Here is a 25,309-nt window from a genome sequence, read left to right as displayed (position 1 = left end):
CGCATGTAACATTTTTACAGGAAACTCATAGTGATGAGAGTAATGAGACAGATTGGGGATTATGTTGGGAGGGCAGCTACTCTTTAAGTCATGGAACAAATTTTAGTGCTGGGGTAGCCATACTTTTTTCACCTCATATTAATGTTGATATAGTGTCAAAAGTAGAAATAGAAAAAGGTCGTCTTCTTGTTGTAAATACAAAAATTGATGAATACAATTTCACTTTTGTTAATATTTATGCTCCAAACAGAAGCGCAGACAGAAAACATTTATTTAAAAAAATGAGTGATTATATGAAAAACGTGAGTGCAGATGATTTTCTAATTTTAGGAGGTGATTGGAATTGTACAGTTGATTTTACGTTGGATAGAAATAATACTGAACCAGATTTCGTATCGTCTGCTTTTCTAAAGCAAATTATTATTCAAAATGATTTGTTAGATGTGTGGAGAGAGAGGAATTTAACGGTTAAACAATTCACTTGGATAAAGATCTCACAAGAGATAATAAGTGCAGCTAGATTAGATAGATTTTATGTTTGTAAAAAAACTAATAACAGAATTGTGGCTGCAAATATTGTACCTTGTGGTTTTTCAGACCATCATTTTGTTACTTGTATTCTGACTTTGTCACAGAATCAGGGAAAAAGTCCTTACTGGAAACTGAATATACGTTTGTTACAGGAAAAAGACTTTATTGAAAGTTTTAAACTTTTTTGGGAGTCTTGGGTTTTACAGAAAGGTGAATATGAAAATCTAATTCAGTGGTGGGAACTGGGAAAAACACAAATTAAGATTTTTTGTCAACAGTTTTCTTATTTCTCTACAACACAGATTAAGAAAAAAATAATTGAATTAGAAAAGGAAATAGTAAAGATTACATCTAATGTAGTACTGCAATCAAATACTGTGATGGCTGAGAACTTGTGTAAGAGAAAGAATAATCTTGCCTCTTTACTACAAGTGCAAGCTAAGGGAGCACTTATAAGGTCACGCTTTTTGTCAGTCCATGATATGGATGCACCAACTTCATATTTTTTTAATCTTGAAAAAGTGTCAAAAAAGCGAAGTGTAATGCATTGTCTGACTTTCCCAGATGGGTCCAAAACATCTGACCCCAAAAATATGAGGAAAATAGCTGTGGACTTTTATTCAGATCTTTTTAGAGCTGAAACGTGTGATTCACAGAGTACATTGGACTTGCTTAATCAACTTCCGACTCTTGATGGACAACAATGTGCAAGTTTGGACAGAGCTTTTTCTTTTCAAGAATTGACTGAAGTTGTACAACAGATGAAACCCGGTCGTGCACCTGGTATTGATGGTCTGCCGGGGGAATTCTATAGAATCATGTGGAGAATAATAGGTAAAGACTTTTATGAGGTTATACTGAAATGTTATGAGGAGAAAAATCTTCCCAGGAGTTGTCAGAGGGCTGTTCTTGTTCTTATTCCCAAAAAAGGGGACTTGAGTCTTATAAAGAACTGGAGACCCGTCTCTATTCTCACGACGGACTATAAAATTTTGGCGAAGGTGTTGGTCAATAGACTGAAGTGTGTTTTGGGTGATATCATTCACAAGGATCAGTCTTACTGTATTCCAGATAGAACTATCTATGATAACATTTTTCTAGTGAGAGATTTGCTAGACTATTGTAAATTAAATGGTATCAATTTAGGTCTTCTATCCTTAGATCAAGAGAAGGCTTTTGATCGGGTAGATCATGAGTACTTATTTAAAACGTTAAAAGCTTTTGGTTGCGGTGATGGGTTTATTTCCTGGATCAAGATATTGTACACAAATGCTGCATGTTTAGTAAAAATTGGAGGAGGCTTAAGCCCTCCCATACAAATGCAAAGGGGAATCAGACAGGGATGTCCTCTGTCTGGTCAGCTGTATGCCTTAGCAGTTGAACCTTTGTTGTGTTTATTTAGGAAAAATGTGTCTGGTATTTGTGTAGGTGGTTGTATTTTTAATGAAATTAAGCTGACAGCATATGCAGACGATATCACTGTATTTGTTAAGAATCAAAATGATGTAAATACAATTAGGAAGTGTCTTTGGTTATATGAAAAGGCATCATCTGGTAAGTTAAATTGGAGTAAAACAGAAGCCTTGTGGTGTATTGAACATTCAACAGAGGTTTTACCAGTTATTCCTGAAAATGTGAAATGGGGGAAAGCAGGATTTAAATTTCTAGGTATTTATTTAGGTAGTGAAGAGTTCAAAAATAAGAACTGGGAGAATGTAAAGGATAAAGTATGTGCTAAGTTATCTAGATGGAATTGGTTGCTGCCTCAACTATCCTATAGGGGTAGAGTGCTGGTTATCAACAATTTAGTGGCATCCACCCTGTGGCATAGGCTAAATGTTCTTGATCCACCAATGGACTTCTTTGTGGAGATCCAGAGAGTTCTCGTTGATTTTTTCTGGTCCGGAAAGCACTGGGTGAAAGAAGCAGTTCTGTATCTCCCTGTTCATGAAGGCGGACAAGGCCTAATTGAATTAAAATCCAGGTATGCAGCTTTTCGTCTAAAGACTGTCCAGAGGTTTCTTTACCATCATGATCAGAACTGGATGAGAGTGGCATGTGCCCTCTTGCAGAGAGTTGGTCGACTAGGTCTTGACAGACATCTGTTTTTAATGAACTTAAAGAACATGGACCTTACTGGACTTACGTCTTTTTATGCTTCAGCTTTACAAACGTGGCAGATATTTTCTGTGCAAAGAGTTAATGTCTGGACTATGGAGGAACCTTTGTTCTTTAACGGATTGTTGCCTATTACATTATTGAATTCAGTTACCCTACGTAATAGTCTGATTAAAGCTGGCATTTGCAAAGTTGGACATTTAAAGATTAACAACCAGTGGATTACAGCTGATGAAATGCGACTCAAAACAGATATTCGATCTCTTCGCTTTCTTCAAAAATTCCTGGAAGAAATAAATAAACTTCTGTGTCTTCAGCTATTACATTTGGAGAACTTTGATGGTTTATTTCCTGAAATACATGTGTCTGCAGATGTGGGAGATTGGGAAGAGACTGAAGGGAGTCTATTGACTTTTCGAACACCGGAACCTGGAATCTTTGAACTTTTTTCCAAGAAAGCCCTGTACATGATTTGTGTTAAAGCTCTTAACCTAAGAACTCTGGACAAAGTTATCGAGTCAAAATGGATGGGAGTAACTGAGCCAGGCTCTTCCCCGAGAGGAAGTTGGAGGTCCCTGTACAAGATGCCTATTGAAAAAAGACTAGGAGATTTTCAGTGGCGAATTGTACATTGGGCAATAGCTACAAACAGGTACAAAGTACACCTGAATCCTTTGCATAGTGTAAATTGTAGTTTTTGTGGGGCTTCTGAAACTGTTAATCACCTTTTTGTTGAATGTTCAAGACTAAGTGAACTTTTTTGGTTGTTAAAAAATGTTTGTCAAGAGTTAGGTTTCTTGTTTACTAATGGGCTATTTATTTTCGGACCAAAATATAGTAAAACAAATAAACAAAAGGTAGTACTATTGAATCTTATTTTTGGTAAAGCAAAGATGGCAATCTGGTTAACCAGGAAAAACAGGATTCTAAATTTAAGTGGAGTAGATCCAGTGCAGATGTTAAAAGGTTTTATAAAGGGACGTTTGATGCTGGAGTATGCTTATTATGAAATGGTAAACGACACAGAGAAATTTTTTTTTATTTGGGGAACCGAAGGTGTGTTGTGTATGCCCAATGAAAGTAATGGTTATCAGATAAGTTTTGGTTTGTTATAAAAAAAAGACGTTTTGCTGTTTTCATGTGTATATGTGTATATATTTATGATATTTTTTAATTTTTTTTTTTTTTCTTCTTTTTCTTTATTATTTATAATATTATTATTATTATTATAATTATTATGTTGTTTGAACAAGTGTTTTGGAAAATTTAATGTAAAATAAATAGGAATTTTAAAGGTCTCTCTCTCTCTCTCTCTCTCTCTCTCTCTCTCTCTCTCTCTCTGTTTCTCTCTCGCTCTCACTCTCTCTTTCACCTTGTTGTGGAGCTGTCCGTGGTGCTGCACAGGAAATTTCTTCTCACTTCCTTTATGCAGGATTACTATGGTGATAGAATGATACATGATTTATTTTTGTGGGAGAAAAATTCTTCTGTATGCGCGGTGCAGAAAATGACAGAGGCACGAGTGGTGCTGATTAGTGTTGCCAGTTCTTGCACGAAAAAAAATGGCAAACAAGAAAAACCAAAATTAATCCAAATGCTTTAGCTCAAAGATTGAAATATGGGACCGGCACCTTCACACTTTAATGACACCAAAAACTTGATCGCATCATGAGCCAAAAGCTGGTTAAGCGGCAAAACAGTAAGTAAGTACAAAAAAAGACAGCATGCTGTGGAGCAGCCCCACAAATGGGTACAATACAAAATGCCAAGATCGAGGTTTACTGCAAAACCTGAAAGTTTGCAGTGTGTACGAGGCCATAGTTGGCCATAACAACATAGTGAAAGGAAATGTCAGAGCCACACACATTACAAGTTCAGGTGCTAGAAGGAGTCCAGCCCACCCACATTACAAGCTCTCTCGTGCAAGGAGAAGTCTACAAGCGGTTTATGGCAAGGAAAAGCATGCAATGCGCAATGGTGATGATAAGAGCATTATAATAATTTATAACTATAATGGACATGCTAACAATCGTTTTGAAGGTTAGCGCTATAGCAGTGGCGACTGCTTTTCTTACATACTTGTAATTTTTTTTGTATGATATTGCTATACATTTACAACAATTAAAAGCCTGTTTTTTTACTTCCACGACTAAAAGAAAACGGGTTTTATAGGATTTAATCCAAAAAATAACAGTTTTTAATACAAGTGAAAAACACAATTATTTAACATTAATCTTAAACTGGGGGTCTTCTTTCCGCTTAGTTTTTCATTTTTTCATCTAAATAGGGATTAGACATAGCGCCAACGCAACTGTAGGATGGCAATCAGTAGGATCTACCCCCATCTAGTGGTGGAATTGTATTTTTCAAACGAACAATGCTTACTAGCTCCTCCCCTTTCCGTTATGTAATCGCTGATCTCCTTGGTTCGTTCACGTGTTCTGAATGAAAACGCGTTGTGGAAACGCGTTGGTAGGCAAGTGCTTTTTGTCCCTCTCTGCTATCAATACGGCGGAACGATATGGATGCCTCCTTGGACTTACCTGTTCAATGTAAGTAAGTAGAAGAAATTCTAAGCTTACAAAGAAAAGTCAGATCACTGGCAAAGGTCATTTGACACCAACGAGGAGATATTTATGATAAAAGACATTGATTTTGATTAATAAAACACTTAAAATCCTACTTATTCCCCCTCTAAGGGGATGAGAGCTGAGACTGTCATTGGTATATTGCATGTTACGCCCAAAACACTCCCATTAACTCATTCAAATAATATGAACAACCCTTTTCGACCATGCGCTCGGTACACAAACCATTTTTCCCGTCCTTAAATTAGCAAAAGTGGCATCGGACACGCCCTGTTGATTTGTACGACCACACTTTGATTAGATTTTTAGGATAGTCGTACATTTTTGTACGATTTTCTTTCTTGAAATATACTGAATTCATGAAATGTACAACTCCTAAAATACGTATACGAATTCCCATGAGGAAGCCCCGCCGGACTCCTCTCTTTTGGCAATTCATATTGCACACTTGTTGTCCAGGTACATTGATTTTACAAAGTCATAAACTTTGCCCCCTTTACCACTTCGTAAAAGTGTGTAATATAATCCATCATGCCAGATATAAAATCAAATGCTTTTTTGAAATCAACAAAAAACAAACAAATCAGTTTCTGACGTGTTTAATGGATGAGAATGTGTATGTAAATGTGATCCGTTTTTTTGTGAAGGAAGTTGATCTGACCCAGGCTCAGGGCATTGTGTTTAAGTTTATTCAGGAAGTTTATAATTCTATTGTTTAAATAACTTCCACAAGTTACTACTTAAGGGCTCATTATACTTCTTTGTATAGGTTCTACTATGCGTAATTTTTCATAGTACTGCGTCAACGTGCAATTACACATGCAGGCCACTAGAAGGCAGTGGGAGATTTTTGTGGGAGATTTTTTTGTGAGACTCGTGAGGGGGTTTTGGCCCAAAAAACGTTTATTCCCATTGGATCTATGTTATCTGGTTATCTATGTAATCTCCACACAACGGAACGTATCCCTGAGCCTGAAAATGGCTGATATCTGAGTGATGATGATGGGATTCTGTAGATGGCACAGAGAATCGCTTTGCCCGTTGTCATTTTTCTGTCTTGCATTCTGTGTTCTTCTCGGCTTGACTTTTATCTGTGCTGCCATTTCTGATAATGGTCTGTGATTGATTGATAGTTCAAAGATTGATAATTAAATAAACATTGGGTTGCTTTGCAAAAATAAATAAATAAATAAATCCTAAATCCTAATCTCTGAAAAATGTCTTGTTGCACGTAAATATTTAAAGTCATTTACTTGATTTTACAATTCATTTAAACTTTCATGACTAGTGAGGAGTTGCTATAAATTATTAAAATTAAGTTAAATTATCTCAAGTTATTTAAGTGCAACAAGGAATTTTTACAGTGTACTTTGAGAATTGTAAAGATTTTTATCAAGATGTGGCATTTTAAATTCTCATCAGGGCAGGCTAAAGTGCATATAAAGCAGCAAAGTTTCTGAACACTGTGTTGGATTCTCATGAAAAAACAACAACAACGAAGCCAAAGCCCTAACCTAGGACCTAAACCAACGTCAAAGGGGTGAAGGCAAATCATACAAAAACTTACGAATGAGGTCATATGAATTCATTCGAATTAGCCAACTTGTAAAATTTGTAACTTTTCTGCACTAAACATTTAAACAAATTATCAAATTAAAGTATTACAAATAAACACTGGTGAATTTTACATATTTTAATAAGCATGTAGTACAGCTGGTATATAATAAACTTTAAGTTTATTTATGAAAAGATACTGTAAAACAATTAAACCTCAGGTGGTGTTGTTAACCCAAATTTGACCTCCAGGTTAAACTGGTTACAGACATGAAACTCTTTGTGCTCCTAATCTCTTCATCACAAAGGCTTTTGCACAGTTAGCCTTCAGGCTCACATCACTGAGTATCTGCTGAAATATATGATGTAATGTATACATATTATGTGGTTCTAAGTTTGTAATTTTATATTCATGTTTAGTATTATTTTAAAGGTCATGGTGCGATGAGTAAAAAGGTCTCATTTCTATAAATCTCAGATAAGATGGTTCAATGTTTTAGAACTTAGGATAGAAGATGCATTTCTTGTAGATTCTCTGTTATGTCTCATAATTCAGTCATTACATTTGCATGGACATCAATATTCAATATTAACTCGATTAAGACAATACTCTGATTAAGAAACTTTAAACAGCAAAATGTTCTGCAGGTTACAAATGAAGCCACACACTTATCTCTAATTTCAGATGTTTTGTTAAGTTAATAAGAAAGAACCACAGCACAGACAGCACATTTTAACAACCAAAAAACCTCTTTCAAATAAAAATAGAAAAACAAAACAAAAATCCATCAGAGGACAAAACCTAAAACACATTAAACTTAACTTTACTAGACAGAATATACAACAATAGTGACATCAAATAACAACAAAGACCAAACACATGACAACAATCACACGGGCATCACAAGTTCAGATCCTGACACCTGAACAAAATCCAGGATCTGAACATCACGCTCTAACACAAGCCTTCAACTAATAACAAAATACATTTACAAGGATGACAGGAGCATGATATGGTTAAGATTTTACTCACACTTGAATGGAGAACATGACTAATCTAACACTTCTCTTTGTCTTTTATTATTGTGTCTGAAGTGTGTTTGCATATTTAGAAAGCAAACCTCTATCATATGTGAAAGTAAATTATTTCTTTTCACAGATGAACCTCTTCTGCTCTTTGCAAGAACTATCATACCAAGTGTCTACATCGCCGTTGATGTCACCCAGACTGGCACAGTTTTCTCCGGATGGATCCTTCACCTTCCAGTTATCAGGTTCACTTCTCCCAAATGTCCTCATGTGCCAGAACCTTTATAAGAATTTTTTTTTTACATCATAGACCATATTAATCTTTAAAATAATTATAATATTGAACATATGCAATTATTTACATAAAACATGTTTAATAAAACTACACTCTTACAATGGATGTGTTAAAAGAACACATTAGTGTTCCACCCATCCGTGTGTTGTTTTAAAAATGTGTTAATTGTGTTAAAAGCATAACACAAAAAGATGTATAAAAAATTAACACATCCTTTTTTATAGAGTGTATTATATAACTAGATATTAAAGTTTGAGGACAAACTTTATGTTGGCTTGAAAAAGCGTAGCCTGAACATTTAAAATGGTTTGACAGAAGTTTATTTTAGTAGGCTATCTGGCTGTTAGCATGATTAGCATGAAGCTAGCATGATTAGCATGAAGCTAGCATGATTAGCATGAAGCTAGCATGATGTTAGCATGATCAGTATGAAGCTAGCATGAAGCTAACATGATAAGCATGAAGCTAACATGAAGCTAACATGATTAGCATGAAGCTAGCATGAAGCTAACATGATTAGCATGAAGCTAGAATGAAGCTAACATTTATTCCGTTGCTAGGGTACTAAGTTTGGTTGCTAGGGAGAAAAATGGCATCCCATAATGATCAACCTTCAAGCCACAAGTAAAACGGTCCAACCCCCGTGTCTCTATGATGTTCTGAAGCGGAGATATAAGGCTTTGTTTATTCCGTTGCTAGGGTACTAAGTTTGGTTGCTAGGGAGAAAATTGGCATCCCATAATGATCAACCTTCAAGCCACAAGTAAAACGGTCCAACCCCCGTGTCTCTATGATGTTCTGAAGCGGAGATATAAGGCTTTGTTTATTCCGTTGCTAGGGTACTAAGTTTGGTTGCTAGGGAGAAAATTGGCATCCCATAATGATCAACCTTCAAGCCACAAGTAAAACGGTCCAACCCCCGTGTCTCTATGATGTTCTGAAGCAGAGATATAAGGCTTTGTTTATTCCGTTGCTAGGGTACTTAGTTTGGTTGCTAGGGAGAAAATTGGCATCCCATAATGATCAACCTTCAAGCCACAAGTAAAACGGTCCAACCCCCGTGTCTCTATGATGTTCTGAAGCGGAGATATAAGGCTTTGTTTATTCCGTTGCTAGGGTACTAAGTTTGGTTGCTAGGGAGAAAATTGGCATCCCATAATGATCAACCTTCAAGCCACAAGTAAAACGGTCCAACCCCGTGTCTCTATGATGTTCTGAAGCGGAGATATAAGGCTTTGTTTATTCCGTTGCTAGGGTACTAAGTTTGGTTGCTAGGGAGAAAATTGGCATCCCATAATGATCAACCTTCAAGCCACAAGTAAAACGGTCCAACCCCCGTGTCTCTATGATGTTCTGAAGCGGAGATATAAGGCTTTGTTTATTCCGTTGCTAGGGTACTAAGTTTGGTTGCTAGGGAGAAAATTGGCATCCCATAATGATCAACCTTCAAGCCACAAGTAAAACGGTCCAACCCCCGTGTCTCTATGATGTTCTGAAGCGGAGATATAAGGCTTTGTTTATTCCGTTGCTAGGGTACTAAGTTTGGTTGCTAGGGAGAAAATTGGCATCCCATAATGATCAACCTTCAAGCCACAAGTAAAACGGTCCAACCCCCATGTCTCTATGATGTTCTGAAGCGGAGATATAAGGCTTTGTTTATTCCGTTGCTAGGGTACTAAGTTTGGTTGCTAGGGAGGAAATTGGCATCCCATAATAATCAACCTTCAAGCCACAAGTAAAACGGTCCAACCCCCGTGTCTCTAAGATGTTCTGAAGCGGAGATATAAGGCTTTGTTTATTCCGTTGCTAGGGTACTAAGTTTGGTTGCTAGGGAGAAAATTGGCATCCCATAATGATCAACCTTCAAGCCACAAGTAAAACGGTCCAACCCCCGTGTCTCTACAATGTTCTGATGCTGAGATATAAGGCTTTGTTTATTCCGTTGCTAGGGTACTAAGTTTGGTTGCTAGGGAGGAAATTGGCATCCCATAATAATCAACCTTCAAGCCACAAGTAAAACGGTCCAACCCCCGTGTCTCTAAGATGTTCTGAAGCGGAGATATAAGGCTTTGTTTATTCCGTTGCTAGGGTACTAAGTTTGGTTGCTAGGGAAAAAATTGGCATCCCATAATGATTACACTTCAAGCCACAAGAAAAACGGTCCAACCCCTGTGTCTCTACGATGTTCAGATCCAGAGATATAAGGCTTTGTTTATTATGTTGCTAGGGTCTTCATATTTTGTTGCTAGGGGCGTGGCTTAATACCTCAATAAGAATCCTAAGAGACTGATTGGATGCCTGAGTAAAATGAGCCCACCCCTATGTCTCTATGACACTCTGGTGCAAAGATATCCATCTGGGCTTTTTATAATGGTAGTCTATGGGAGATGTTGCTAGGGTACCCAAAATTGTTGCTAGGGGCGTGGCTTAATATCTCTGGGGTGATCCTAAGAGACTGATTGGATGCTTGAGTAAAATGAGCCCACCCCCATGTCTCTAAGACACTCTAAAGTGAAGATATTCCATCTGGGACGCTTTTTTTCCCTTTTATGGGCATGTTTCCTGCCCCATTATAAGTCAATGGGAAAATTTGGGGGCCTCTTACACCCCAGGGGTACAGCTTACACCCCATTGTGAGGTATGTTCTTACACAGCCTGTCAGCCTCCTTAAATGTGGTAAGCCACAAGTTTCTACAAGTTTCTCACTCGCAGCTTTGACCCGTCAAAGTTTGTCTCAATGTTAAGTCAATGGAAATTTTGGGGTGTTTCAGCGCCCCGTTTAGGAATTCGGAAGGTCCCATCAGTTAGAAAAGATATAGCACACCTCGTCAGATCAGACCGAAAGTCTGTCCAAAGTTTGATGGCTGTAGCTTGAAAGCTCTAGGACGAGTTAGAGTTAGAAATTTTAGTCTCAGAAGAAAAAGAATAACTAGATAGTAAAGTTTGAAGACAAACTTTATGTTGGCTTGAGAAAGCGTAGCCTGAACGTTTAAAACGGTTTGACATAAGTTTAGTTTAGTAGGCTATCTGGCTGTTAGTATGTTTAAGTATGAAGGTAGCATGATTTACCATGAAGCTAGCATGATGTTAGCATGATTAGCATGAAGCTAGCATGATGCTAGCATGATTAGAATGAAGCTAGCTTGATGCTAGCATGATTAGCATGAAGCTAGCATGATAAGCATGAAGCTAGCATGATGCTAGCATGATTAGCATGAAGCTAGCATGATGCTAGCATGATTAGCATGAAGCTAGCATGATTAGCATGAAGCTAGTATGATGCTAACATGATGTTAGCATGATTAGCATGAAGCTAGCATGATGCTAGCATGATTAGCATGAAGCTAGCATGATGTTAGCATGATTAGCATGAAGCTAGCATGATGCTAGCATGATTAGCATGAAGCTAGCATGATGCTAGCATGATTAGCATGAAGCTAGCATGATGCTAGCATGATTTGCATGAAGCTAACATGATGCTAGCATGATTAGCATGAAGCTAACATGATGCTAGCATGATTAGCATGAAGCTAGCATGATGCTAGCATGATTAGCATGAAGCTAGCATGATGCTAGCATGATTAGCATGAAGCTAGCATGATGCTAGCATGATTAGCATGAAGCTAGCATGAAGCTAGCATGATTAGCATGAAGTTAGCATGAAGCTAGCATGATGCTAGTATGATTAGCATGAAGCTAGCATGATGCTAGCATGATTAGCATGAAGCTAGCATGAAGTTAGCATGATTAGCATGAAGCTAGCATGAAGTTAGCATGATTAGCATGAAGCTAGCATGATGTTAGCATGATTAGCATGAAGCTAGCATGAAGCTAGCATGATTAGCAAGAAGCTAGCATGAAGCTAACATTTATTGCGTTGCTAGGGTACTAAGTTTGGTTGCTAGGGAGAAAATTGGCATCCCATAATGATCACCCTTCAAGCCACAAGTTAAACGGTCCAACCCCCGTGTCTCTACAATGTTCTGATGCGGAGATATAAGGCTTTTTTTTATTCCATTGCTAGGGTACTAAGTTTGGTTGCTAGGGAGAAAATTGGCATCCCATAATGATCACACTTCAAGCCACAAGTAAAACGGTCCAACCCCCGTGTCTCTATGATGTTCTGAAGCGGAGATATAAGGCTTTGTTTATTCCGTTGCTAGGGTACTAAGTTTGGTTGCTAGGGAAAAAATTGGCATCCCATAATGATTACACTTCAAGCCACAAGAAAAACGGTCCAACCCCTGTGTCTCTACGATGTTCAGATCCAGAGATATAAGGCTTTGTTTATTATGTTGCTAGGGTCTTCATATTTTGTTGCTAGGGGCGTGGCTTAATACCTCAATAAGAATCCTAAGAGACTGATTGGATGCCTGAGTAAAATGAGCCCACCCCTATGTCTCTATGACACTCTGGTGCAAAGATATCCATCTGGGCTTTTTATAATGGTAGTCTATGGGAGATGTTGCTAGGGTACCCAAAATTGTTGCTAGGGGCGTGGTTTAATATCTCTGGGGTGATCCTAAGAGACTGATTGGATGCTTGAGTAAAATGAGCCCACCCCCATGTCTCTAAGACACTCTAAAGTGAAGATATTCCATCTGGGACGCTTTTTTTCCCTTTTATGGGCATGTTTCCTGCCCCATTATAAGTCAATGGGAAAATTTGGGGGCCTCTTACACCCCAGGGGTACAGCTTACACCCCATTGTGAGGTATGTTCTTACACAGCCTGTCAGCCTCCTTAAATGTTGTAAGCCACAAGTTTCTACAAGTTTCTCACTCGCAGCTTTGACCCGTCAAAGTTTGTCTCAATGTTAAGTCAATGGAAATTTTGGGGTGTTTCAGCGCCCCGTTTAGGAATTCGGAAGGTCCCATCAGTTAGAAAAGATATAGCACACCTCGTCAGATCAGACCGAAAGTCTGTCCAAAGTTTGATGGCTGTAGCTTGAAAGCTCTAGGACGAGTTAGAGTTAGAAATTTTAGTCTCAGAAGAAAAAGAATAAAAAGATAGTAAAGTTTGAAGACAAACTTTATGTTGGCTTGAGAAAGCGTAGCCTGAACGTTTAAAACGGTTTGACATAAGTTTAGTTTAGTAGGCTATCTGGCTGTTAGTATGTTTAAGTATGAAGGTAGCATGATTTACCATGAAGCTAGCATGATGTTAGCATGATTAGCATGAAGCTAGCATGATGCTAGCATGATTTACCATGAAGCTAGCATGATATTAGCATGATTAGCATGAAGCTAGCATGATGCTAGCATGATTAGCATGAAGCTAGCATGATGCTAGCATGATAAGCATGAAGCTAGCATGATGCTAGCATGATTAGCATGAAGCTAGCATAATGCTAGCATGATTAGCATGAAGCTAGCATGATTAGCATGAAGCTAGCATGATTAGCATGAAGCTAGTATGATGCTAGCATGATTAGCATGAAGCTAGCATGATGCTAGCCTGATTAGCATGAAGCTAGCATGATGCTAGCATGATTAGCATGAAGCTAGCATGATGTTAGCATGATTAGCATGAAGCTAGCATGAAGCTAGCATGATTAGCATGAAGCTAGCATGATGCTAACATGATTAGCATGAAGCTAGCATGATGCTAGCATGATAAGCATGAAGCTAGCATGATGTTAGCATGATTAGCATGAAGCTAGCATGAAGTTAGCATAATTAGCATGAAGCTAGCATGAAGTTAGCATGATTAGCATGAAGCTAGCATGATGTTAGCATGATTAACATGAAGCTAGCATGAAGCTAGCATTATTAGCAGGAAGCTAGCATGAAGCTAACATTTATTGCGTTGCTAGGGTACTAAGTTTGGTTGCTAGGGAGAAAATTGGCATCCCATAATGATCACCCTTCAAGCCACAAGTAAAACGGTCCAACCCCCGTGTCTCTACAATGTTCTGATGCGGAGATATAAGGCTTTGTTTATTCCGTTGCTAGGGTACTAAGTTTGGTTGCTAGGGAGAAAATTGGCATCCCATAATGATCACCCTTCAAGCCACAAGTAAAACGGTCCAACCCCCGTGTCTCTACAATGTTCTGATGCGGAGATATAAGGCTTTGTTTATTCCGTTGCTAGGGTACTAAGTTTGGTTGCTAGGGAGAAAATTGGCATCCCATAATGATCACCCTTCAAGCCACAAGTAAAACGGTCCAACCCCCGTGTCTCTACAATGTTCTGATGCGGAGATATAAGGCTTTGTTTATTCCGTTGCTAGGGTACTAAGTTTGGTTGCTAGGGAGAAAATTGGCATCCCATAATGATCACACTTCAAGCCACAAGTAAAACGGTCCAACCCCCGTGTCTCTATGATGTTCTGAAGCGGAGATATAAGGCTTTGTTTATTCCGTTGCTAGGGTACTAAGTTTGGTTGCTAGGGAGAAAATTGGCATCCCATAATGATTACACGTCAAACCACAAGTAAAACGGTCCAACCCCTGTGTCTCTACGATGTTCAGATCCAGAGATATAAGGCTTTGTTTATTATGTTGCTAGGGTCTTCATATTTTGTTGCTAGGGGCGTGGCTTAAAACCTCAATAAGAATCCTAAGAGACTGATTGGATGCCTGAGTAAAATGAGCCCACCCCTATGTCTCTATGACACTCTGGTGCAAAGATATCCATCTGGGCTTTTTATAATGGTAGTCTATGGGAGATGTTGCTAGGGTACCCAAAATTGTTGCTAGGGGCGTGGCTTAATAGCTCTGGGGTGATCCTAAGAGACTGATTGGATGCTTGAGTAAAATGAGCCCACCCCCATGTCTCTAAGACCCTCTAAAGTGAAGATATTCCATCTGGGACGCTTTTATTCCCTTTTATGGGCATGTTTCCTGCCCCATTATAAGTCAATGGGAAATTTTGGGGGCCTCTTACACCCCAGGGGTACAGCTTACACCCCATTGTGAGGTATGTTCTTACACAGCCTGTCAGCCTCCTTAAATGTGGTAAGCCACAAGTTTCTACAAGTTTCTCACTCGCAGCTTTGACCCGTCAAAGTTTGTCTCAATGTTAAGTCAATGGAAATTTTGGGGTGTTTCAGCGCCCCGTTTAGGAATTCGGAAGGTCCCATCAGTTAGAAAAGATATAGCACACCTCGTCAGATCAGACCGAAAGTCTGTCCAAAGTTTGATGGCTGTAGCTTGAAAGCTCTAGGACGAGTTAGAGTTAGAAATTTTAGTCTCAGAAGAAAAGAAGAGGGAATAATAACTAGATAGAAAAGTTTGAAGACAAACTTTATGTTGGCTTGACAAAGCCTAGCCTGAATGTTTAAAACAGATTGAGAGAAATTTAAAACAAGTTTAGTTTAGTATTATAACTTTCCGTAAACATGATACCAAAAGTTACCATGTTAGCATGTTTAGCACTAAGTTAGCATGATGCTAACATTAATTAGCATGAAGCTAGCATGATGATAACATGAATTAGCATGAAGCTAACATGATGCTAACATGAATTAGCATGAAGCTAACATGAATTAGCATGAAGCTAACATGATGCTAACATGAAATAACATGAAGCTAACATGATGCTAACATGAATTAACATGAAGCTAGCATGATGCTAACATGAATTAGCATGAAGCTAGCATGATGCTAACATGAATTAACATGAAGCTAACATGATGCTAACATGAATTAGCATGAAGCTAGCATGATGCTAACATGAATTAGCATGAAGCTAGCATGATGCTAACATGAATTAGCATGAAGCTAGCATGACTTAGCATGAAGCTAGCATGAAGCTAACATGAATTAGCATGAAGCTAACATGAATTAGCATGAAGCTAGCATGATGCTAACATGAATTAGCATGAAGCTAGCATGATGCTAACATGAATTAGTATGAAGCTAGCATGATGCTAACATGAATTAGCATGAAGCTAGCATGATGCTAACATGAATTAGCATGAAGCTAGCATGATGCTAGCATGATTAGCATGAAGCTAGCATGATGTTAGCATGATTAGCAGGAAGCTAACATCATGTTAGCATGATTAGCATGAAGCTAACATGATGCTAACATGAATTAGCATGAAGCTAACATGAATTAGCATGAAGCTAGCATGATGCTAACATGAATTAGCATGAAGCTAGCACGACGCTAACATGAATTAGCATGAAGCTAGCACGATGTTAACATGAATTAGCATGAAGCTAGCATGATGCTAACATGAATTAGCATGAAGCTAGCATGATGCTAACATGAATTAACATGAAGTTAGCATGATGCTAACATGAATTAGCATGAAGCTAGCATGATGTTAACATGAATTAGCATGAAGCTAACATGATGCTAACATGAATTAGCATGAAGCTAGCACGATGCTAACATGAATTAGCATGAAGCTAGCACGATGCTAACATGAATTAGCATGAAGCTAGCACGATGCTAACATGAATTAGCATGAAGCTAGCACGATGCTAACATGAATTAGCATGAAGCTAGCACGATGCTAACATGAATTAGCATGAAGCTAGCACGATGCTAACATGAATTAGCATAAAGCTAGCACGATGCTAACATGAATTAGCATGAAGCTAGCACGAAGCTAACATGAATTAGCATGAACCTAGCACGATGCTAACATGAATTAGCATGAAGCTAGCACGATGCTAACATGAATTAGCATGAAGCTAGCACGAAGCTAACATGAATTAGCATGAAGCTAGCACAATGCTAACATGAATTAGCATGAAGCTAGCACGATGTTAACATGAATTAACATGAAGCTAGCACGATGCTAACATGAATTAGCATGAAGCTAGCACGATGCTAACATGAATTAGCATGAAGCTAGCACGATGCTAACATGAATTAGCATGAAGCTAGCATGAAGCTAACATGAATTAGCATGAAGCTAGCACGATGTTAATATGAATTAGCATGAAGCTAGCACGATGCTAACATGAATTAACATGAAGCTAGCATGATGCTAACATGATTTAGCATGAAGTTAGCAAGATTTATTATGAAATTAGCATAAAGCTAGCACGAAACTAGCATGAAGCTAGTATGACTTAGCATGGAGCTAGCATAAGGCTAACATGACCAAAAGACCCAACCCCCATGTCTCTATGATGTTCGGATCCAGAGATATAAGGCTTTGTTTATTATGTTGCTAGGGTGCTCATATTTGGTTGTTAGGGGCGTGGCTTAATACCTCAATAAGAATCCAAAGAGACTGATTGGATGTCTGAGTAAAATAAGCCCACCCCCATGTCTCTGTGACACTGTGATGCAAAGATATCCATCTGGGCATTTTATAATGGCAGTCTATGGAGGATGTTGCTAGGGTGCCCAAAATGGTTGCTAGGGGCGTGGCTTAATAGCTCTGGGGTGATCCTAAGAGACTGATTGGATGACTGAGTAAAATGAGCCCACCCCCATGTCTCTACGACACTCTAAAGTGAAGATATTCCATCTGGGACGCTTTTATTCCCTTATATGGGCATGTTCCCTGCCCCATTATAAGTCAATGGGGAAATTTGGGTGGCCCTTACGCCCCAGGGGTGAAACTTACACCCCAATGTGAGGCATGTTCTTACAGAGCCTGCCAGCCTCTTCAAATGTGGTAACCCAGAAGTTTCTACAAATTTCTCGCTCGCAGCTATGACCCGTCAAAGTTTGTCGCAATGTTAAGTCAATGGAAAATTTGGGGTGTTTGAGCGCCCCGTTTAGGAATTCGGTAGGTCCCATCAGTTAGAAAAGATATAGCATAAATCTACGTACCAGTCTTAAAAGTTTTGTAAAATTTTGTGGGTGTAGCTTGAAAGCTCTAGGAGGAGTTACAGTTAGAAAAAGTGTGGACCAGAAGAATAATAATAACTAGATAGAAAAGTTTGTTGACAAACTTTATGTTGGCTTGACAAAGCGTAGCCTGAACGTTTAAAACGGTTTGATAGAAGTTTAGTTTAGTAGGCAATCTGGCTGTTAGTATGTTTAAGTAGGAAGCTAGGCTGATTTAGCATGATGCTAGCATGATTAGCATGAAGCTAGCATGATGTTAGCATGAAGCTACCATGATGCTAACATGATTAGCATGAAGCTAGTATGATGCTAGCATGATGGGCACGAAGCTAGCATGATGATAGCATGATTAGCATGAAGCTAGCATGATGCTAGCATGATTAGCATGAAGCTAGCATGATGTTAGCATGATTAGCATGACGTTAGCATGATGCTAACATGAATTAGCATGAAGCTAGCAAGATGCTAGCATGATTAGCATGAAGCTAGCATGATGATAGCATGATTAGCATAAAGCTAGCATGATGCTAGCATGATTAGCATGAAGCTAGCATGATGTTAACATGATTAGCATGAAGCTAACATGATGCTAGCATGAATTAGCATGAAGTTAGCATGAATTAGCATGAAGCTAACATGATGCTAATATGAATTAGCATGACGTTAGCATGATGCTAACATGAATTAGCATGATGCTAACATGAATTAGCATGACGTTAGCATGATGCTAACATGAATTTGCATGACGTTAGCATGATGCTAACATGAGTTAGCATGATGCTAGCATGATGCTAACATGAATTAGCATGAAGCTAACATGATGCTAACATGAATTAGCATGAAGCTAGCATGATGCTAACATGAATTAGCATGAAGCTAACATGAAGTTAACATGAATTAGCATGAGGCTAACATGACGTTAACATGAATTAGCATGAGGCTAGCATGATGCTAACAAGAATAATCATGAAGCTAGCATGATGCTAACATGAATTAGCATGACGCTAACATGATGCTAACATGAATTAGCATGACGTTAGCATGAAGCTAACATGAATTAGCATGAAGCTAGCATGATGCTAACATGAATTAGCATGAAGCTAGCATGATGCTAACATGAATTAGCATGACGTTAGCATGAAGCTAACATGAATTAGCATGAAGCTAGCATGATGCTAACATGAATTAGCATGAAGCTAGCATGATGCTAACATGAATTAGCATGAAGCTAGCATGATGCTAACATGAATTAGCATGAAGCTAGCATGATGCTAACATGAATTAGCATGAAGCTAGCATGATGCTAACATGAATTAGCATGAAGCTAGCATGATGCTAACATGAATTAGCATGAAGCTAGCATGATGCTAACATGAATTAGCATGAAGCTAGCATGATGCTAACATGAATTAGCATGACGTTAGCATGAAGCTAACATGAATAAGCATGAAGCTAGCATGATGCTAACATGAATTAGCATGAAGCTAGCATGATGCTAACATGAATTAGCATGAAGCTAGCATGATGCTAACATGAATTAGCATGAAGCTAGCATGATGCTAACATGAATTAGCATGAAGCTAGCATGATGCTAACATGAATTAGCATGAAGCTAGCATGATGCTAACATGAATTAGCATGAAGCTAGCATGATGCTAACATGAATTAGCATGAAGCTAGCATGATGCTAACATGATTTACCATGAAGCTAGCATGATGCTAACATGATTTACCATGAAGCTAGTAAGATTTATTTTGAAATTAGCATGAAGCTAGCATGAAACTAACATGAAGCTAGTATGACTTAGCATGGAGCTAGCATGAAGCTAACATGACCAAACGACCCAACCCCCATGTCTCTATGATGTTCGGATCCAGAGATATAAGGCTTTGTTTATTATGTTGCTAGGGTGCTCTTATTTGGTTGCTAGGGGCGTGGCTTAATAGCTCAATTAGAATCCTAAGAGACTGATTAGATGCCTGAGTAAAATAAGCCCACCCCCATGTCTCTATGACACTGTGCTGCAAAGATATCCATCTGGGCATTTTATAATGGCAGTCTATGGGATATGTTGCTAGGGTGCCCAAAAATGGTTGCTAGGGGCGTGGCTTAATAGCTTTGAGACGATCCTGAGAGACTGATTGGATGCCCGAGTAAAATGAGCCCACCCCCATGTCTCTATGACACTGTAAAGCGAAGATATTCCATCTGGAACGTTTTATCCCCTTATATGGTCATGTTTCCTGTCCCGTTATAAGTCAATGGGGAATTTTGGGTGCCTCTTACGCCCCAGGGGTGAAACTTACACCCCAATGTGAGGTATGTTCTCACAGTGCCTGCCAGCCTCTTCAAATGTGGTGACACACACGTTTCTACAAATTTCTCGCTCGCAGCTATGACCCGTCAAAATTTGTCCAATGTTAAGTCAATGGGACTTTTGGAATTTTAAATTCCCGTTTTAGGAATTCTGTAAGTCGGATCCCTTCAAAAAGATATAGCACACTTCTTCAGACCAGTTAGAATGTCCGTGGAAAATTTGGTGGATGTAGCTTGAAAGCTGTCGGACAAGTTAGCTGCAGAAATTTCGCTCAGAAGAAGAATAATAATAATAATAAGTTTAAATACAATATCAGAATGTTGGCTTTGTCAAGCCAACATAATAATAATAACTAGATATTAAAGTTTGAGGACAAACTTTATGTTGGCTTGAAAAAGCGTAGCCGGAACATTTAAAACGGTTTGACAGAAGTTTATTTTAGTAGGCTATCTGGCTGTTAGTATGTTTAAGTATGAAGCTAGCATGATTTAGCATGATGCTAGCATGATTTAGCATGATGCCAGCATGATTTAGCATGATGCTAGCATGAAGCTAGCATTTATTCCGTTGCTAGGGTACTAAGTTTGGTTGCTAGGGAGAAAATTGGCATCCCATAATGATCAACCTTCAAGCCACAAGTAAAACGGTCCAACCCCATGTCTCTAAGATGTTCTGAAGCGAAGATATAAGGCTTTGTTTATTCCGTTGCTAGGGTACTAAGTTTGGTTGCTAGGGAGAAAATTGGCATCCCATAATGATCACACTTCAAGCCACAAGTAAAACGGTCCAACCCCCGTGTCTCTATGATGTTCTGAAGCGGAGATATAAGGCTTTGTTTGTTCAGTTGCTAGGGTACTAAGTTTGGTTGCTAGGGAGAAAATTGGCATCCCATAATGATCACACTTCAAGCCACAAGTAAAACGGTCCAACCCCCGTGTCTCTATGATGTTCTGAAGCGGAGATATAAGGCTTTGTTTGTTCAGTTGCTAGGGTACTAAGTTTGGTTGCTAGGGAGAAAATTGGCATCCCATAATGATCACACTTCAAGCCACAAGTAAAACGGTCCAACCCCGTGTCTCTAAGATGTTCTGAAGCGAAGATATAAGGCTTTGTTTATTCCGTTGCTAGGGTACTAAGTTTGGTTGCTAGGGAGAAAATTGGCATCCCATAATGATCAACCTTCAAGCCACAAGTAAAACGGTCCAACCCCCGTATTTCTATGATGTTCTGAAGCGGAGATATAAGGCTTTGTTTATTCCGTTGCTAGGGTACTAAGTTTGGTTGCTAGGGAGAAAATTGGCATCCCATAATGATCAACCTTCATGCCACAAGTAAAACGGTCCAACCCCCGTGTCTCTATGATGTTCTGAAGCGGAGATATAAGGCTTTGTTTATTCCGTTGCTAGGGTACTAAGTTTGGTTGCTAGGGAGAAAAATGGCATCCCATAATGATCACACTTAAAGCCACAAGTAAAACGGTCCAACCCCCGTGTCTCTACAATGTTCTGATGCTGAGATATAAGGCTTTGTTTATTCCGTTGCTAGGGTACTAAGTTTGGTTGCTAGGGAAGAAATTGGCATCCCATAATAATCAACCTTCAAGCCACAAGTGAAACGGTCCAACCCCCGTGTCTCTAAGATGTTCTGAAGCGGAGAAATAAGGCTTTGTTTATTCCGTTGCTAGGGTACTAAGTTTGGTTGCTAGGGAGAAAATTGGCATCCCATAATGATCAACCTTCAAGCCACAAGTAAAACGGTCCAACCCCCGTGTCTCTATGATGTTCTGAAGCGGAGATATAAGGCTTTGTTTATTCCGTTGCTAGGGTACTAAGTTTGGTTGCTAGGGAGAAAAATGGCATCCCATAATGATCAACCTTCAAGCCACAAGTAAAACGGTCCAACCCCCGTGTCTCTACAATGTTCTGATGCTGAGATATAAGGCTTTGTTTATTCCGTTGCTAGGGTACTAAGTTTGGTTGCTAGGGAGAAAAATGGCATCCCATAATGATCACACTTAAAGCCACAAGTAAAACGGTCCAACCCCCGTGTCTCTACAATGTTCTGATGCTGAGATATAAGGCTTTGTTTACTCTGTTGCTAGGGTACTAAGTTTGGTTGCTAGGGAGAAAATTGGCATCCCATAATAATCAACCTTCAAGCCACAAGTAAAACGGTCCAACCCCCGTGTCTCTAAGATGTTCTGAAGCGGAGAAATAAGGCTTTGTTTATTCCGTTGCTAGGGTACTAAGTTTGGTTGCTAGGGAGAAAAATGGCATCCCATAATGATCATCCTTCAAGCCACAAGTAAAACGGTCCAACCCCCGTGTCTCTATGATGTTCTGAAGCGGAGATATAAGGCTTTGTTTATTCCGTTGCTAGGGTACTAAGTTTGGTTGCTAGGGAGAAAAATGGCATCCCATAATGATCACACTTAAAGCCACCAGTAAAACGGTCCAACCCCCGTGTCTCTACAATGTTCTGATGCTGAGATATAAGGCTTTGTTTATTCCGTTGCTAGGGTACTAAGTTTGGTTGCTAGGGAAGAAATTGGCATCCCATAATAATCAACCTTCAAGCCACAAGTAAAACGGTCCAACCCCCGTGTCTCTAAGATGTTCTGAAGCGGAGAAATAAGGCTTTGTTTATTCCGTTGCTAGGGTACTAAGTTTGGTTGCTAGGGAGAAAATTGGCATCCCATAATGATCAACCTTCAAGCCACAAGTAAAACGGTCCAACCCCCGTGTCTCTATGATGTTCTGAAGCGGAGATATAAGGCTTTGTTTATTCCGTTGCTAGGGTACTAAGTTTGGTTGCTAGGGAGAAAAATGGCATCCCATAATGATCAACCTTCAAGCCACAAGTAAAACGGTCCAACCCCCGTGTCTCTACAATGTTCTGATGCTGAGATATAAGGCTTTGTTTATTCCGTTGCTAGGGTACTAAGTTTGGTTGCTAGGGAGAAAAATGGCATCCCATAATGATCACACTTAAAGCCACAAGTAAAACGGTCCAACCCCCGTGTCTCTACAATGTTCTGATGCTGAGATATAAGGCTTTGTTTACTCTGTTGCTAGGGTACTAAGTTTGGTTGCTAGGGAGAAAATTGGCATCCCATAATAATCAACCTTCAAGCCACAAGTAAAACGGTCCAACCCCCGTGTCTCTAAGATGTTCTGAAGCGGAGAAATAAGGCTTTGTTTATTCCGTTGCTAGGGTACTAAGTTTGGTTGCTAGGGAGAAAAATGGCATCCCATAATGATCATCCTTCAAGCCACAAGTAAAACGGTCCAACCCCCATGTCTCTACGACACTCTAAAGTGAAGATATTCCATCTGGGACGCTTTTATTCCTTTATATGGGCATGTTTCCTGCCCCATTATAAGTCAATGGGAAATTTTGGGGGCCTCTTACACCCCAGGGGTACAGCTTACACCCCATTGTGATGTATGTTCTTACAGAGCCTGTCAGCCTCCTTAAATGCTGTAACCCACAAGTTTCTACAAGTTTCTCACTCGTAGCTATGACTCGTCAAAGTTTGTCTCAATGTTAAGTCAATGGAAATTTTGGGGTGTTTGAGCGCCCCGTTTAGGAATTCGGTAGGTCCCATCAGTTAGAAAAGATATAGCATAAATCTACGTACCAGTCTTAAAAGTTTTGTAAAGTTTTGTGGGTGTAGCTTGAAAGCTCTAGGAGGAGTTACAGTTAGAAAAAGTGTGGACCAGAAGAATAATAATAATAATAATAACTAGATAGTAAAGTTTGAAGACAAACTTTATGTTGGCTTGAGAAAGCGTAGCCTGAACGTTTAAAACGGTTTGACATAAGTTTAGTTTAGTAGGCTATCTGGCTGTTAGTATGTTTAAGTATGAAGGTAGCATGATTTACCATGAAGCTAGCATGATGTTAGCATGATTAGCATGAAGCTAGCATGATGCTAGCATGATTTACCATGAAGCTAGCATGATGTTAGCATGATTAGCATGAAGCTAGCATGATGCTAGCATGATTAGCATGAAGCTAGCATGATGCTAGCATGATTAGCATGAAGCTAGCATAATGCTAGCATGATTAGCATGAAGCTAGCATGATTAGCATGAAGCTAGTATGATGGTAGCATGATTAGCATGAAGCTAGCATGATGCTAGCCTGATTAGCATGAAGCTAGCATGATGCTAGCATGATTAGCATGAAGCTAGCATGATGTTAGCATGATTAGCATGAAGCTAGCATGAAGCTAGCATGATTAGCATGAAGCTAGCATGATGCTAACATGATTAGCATGAAGCTAGCGAGGCCTACCTTGTCGGTCTGTTTGAGGACACAAACTTGTGTGCCATCCATGCCAAGAGAGTCACGATCATGCCCAAGGACATCCAGCTGGCACGGCGAATCAGAGGAGAGCGAGCATAATTTAATAATCTCCCATGCTTTTTTATTAATTTTAATGTTATTTTTAACTTTTAATGAGACACTCAAACGCAGTGGATTTGTACATTGGAGTCATTTTTGTAAAACATGATAAGCATGAAGCTAGCATTATGTTAGCATGATTAGCATGAAGCTAGCATGAAGTTAGCATAATTAGCATGAAGCTAGCATGAAGTTAGCATGATTAGCATGAAGCTAGCATGATGTTAGCATGATTAGCATGAAGCTAGCATGAAGCTAGCATTATTAGCAGGAAGCTAGCATGAAGCTAACATTTATTGCGTTGCTAGGGTACTAAGTTTGGTTGCTAGGGAGAAAATTGGCATCCCATAATGATCACCCTTCAAGCCACAAGTAAAACGGTCCAACCCCCGTGTCTCTACAATGTTCTGATGCGGAGATATAAGGCTTTGTTTATTCCGTTGCTAGGGTACTAAGTTTGGTTGCTAGGGAGAAAATTGGCATCCCATAATGATCACCCTTCAAGCCACAAGTAAAACGGTCCAACCCCCGTGTCTCTACAATGTTCTGATGCGGAGATATAAGGCTTTGTTTATTCCGTTGCTAGGGTACTAAGTTTGGTTGCTAGGGAGAAAATTGGCATCCCATAATGATCACCCTTCAAGCCACAAGTAAAACGGTCCAACCCCCGTGTCTCTACAATGTTCTGATGCGGAGATATAAGGC

General features: G+C 39.2%; 1 protein-coding gene across 1 annotated transcript in view; it reads right to left on the bottom strand.

Moving 5' to 3' along the window:
• Nucleotides 1–7,026: 7,026 nt before the first annotated feature.
• LOC135775167 (C-type lectin domain family 4 member D-like) overlaps nt 7,027–25,309 on the bottom strand; it is a 36,831-nt gene continuing 18,548 nt past the window's right edge. Inside the window, exon 7 of the mRNA XM_065285199.2 lies at nt 7,027–8,100. Within this exon, the coding sequence (XP_065141271.1) occupies nt 7,935–8,100 (166 nt within the window). The 3' untranslated portion in view covers nt 7,027–7,934. The remainder of the gene's footprint in view (nt 8,101–25,309) is intronic.

Source organism: Paramisgurnus dabryanus, chromosome 19 (genome assembly GCF_030506205.2).
Source record: "Paramisgurnus dabryanus chromosome 19, PD_genome_1.1, whole genome shotgun sequence".
Lineage (NCBI taxonomy): Eukaryota > Metazoa > Chordata > Actinopteri > Cypriniformes > Cobitidae > Paramisgurnus > Paramisgurnus dabryanus.
Note: the sequence above shows the minus strand (reverse complement) of the source record. Positions and strands in the feature narration are given on the sequence as shown.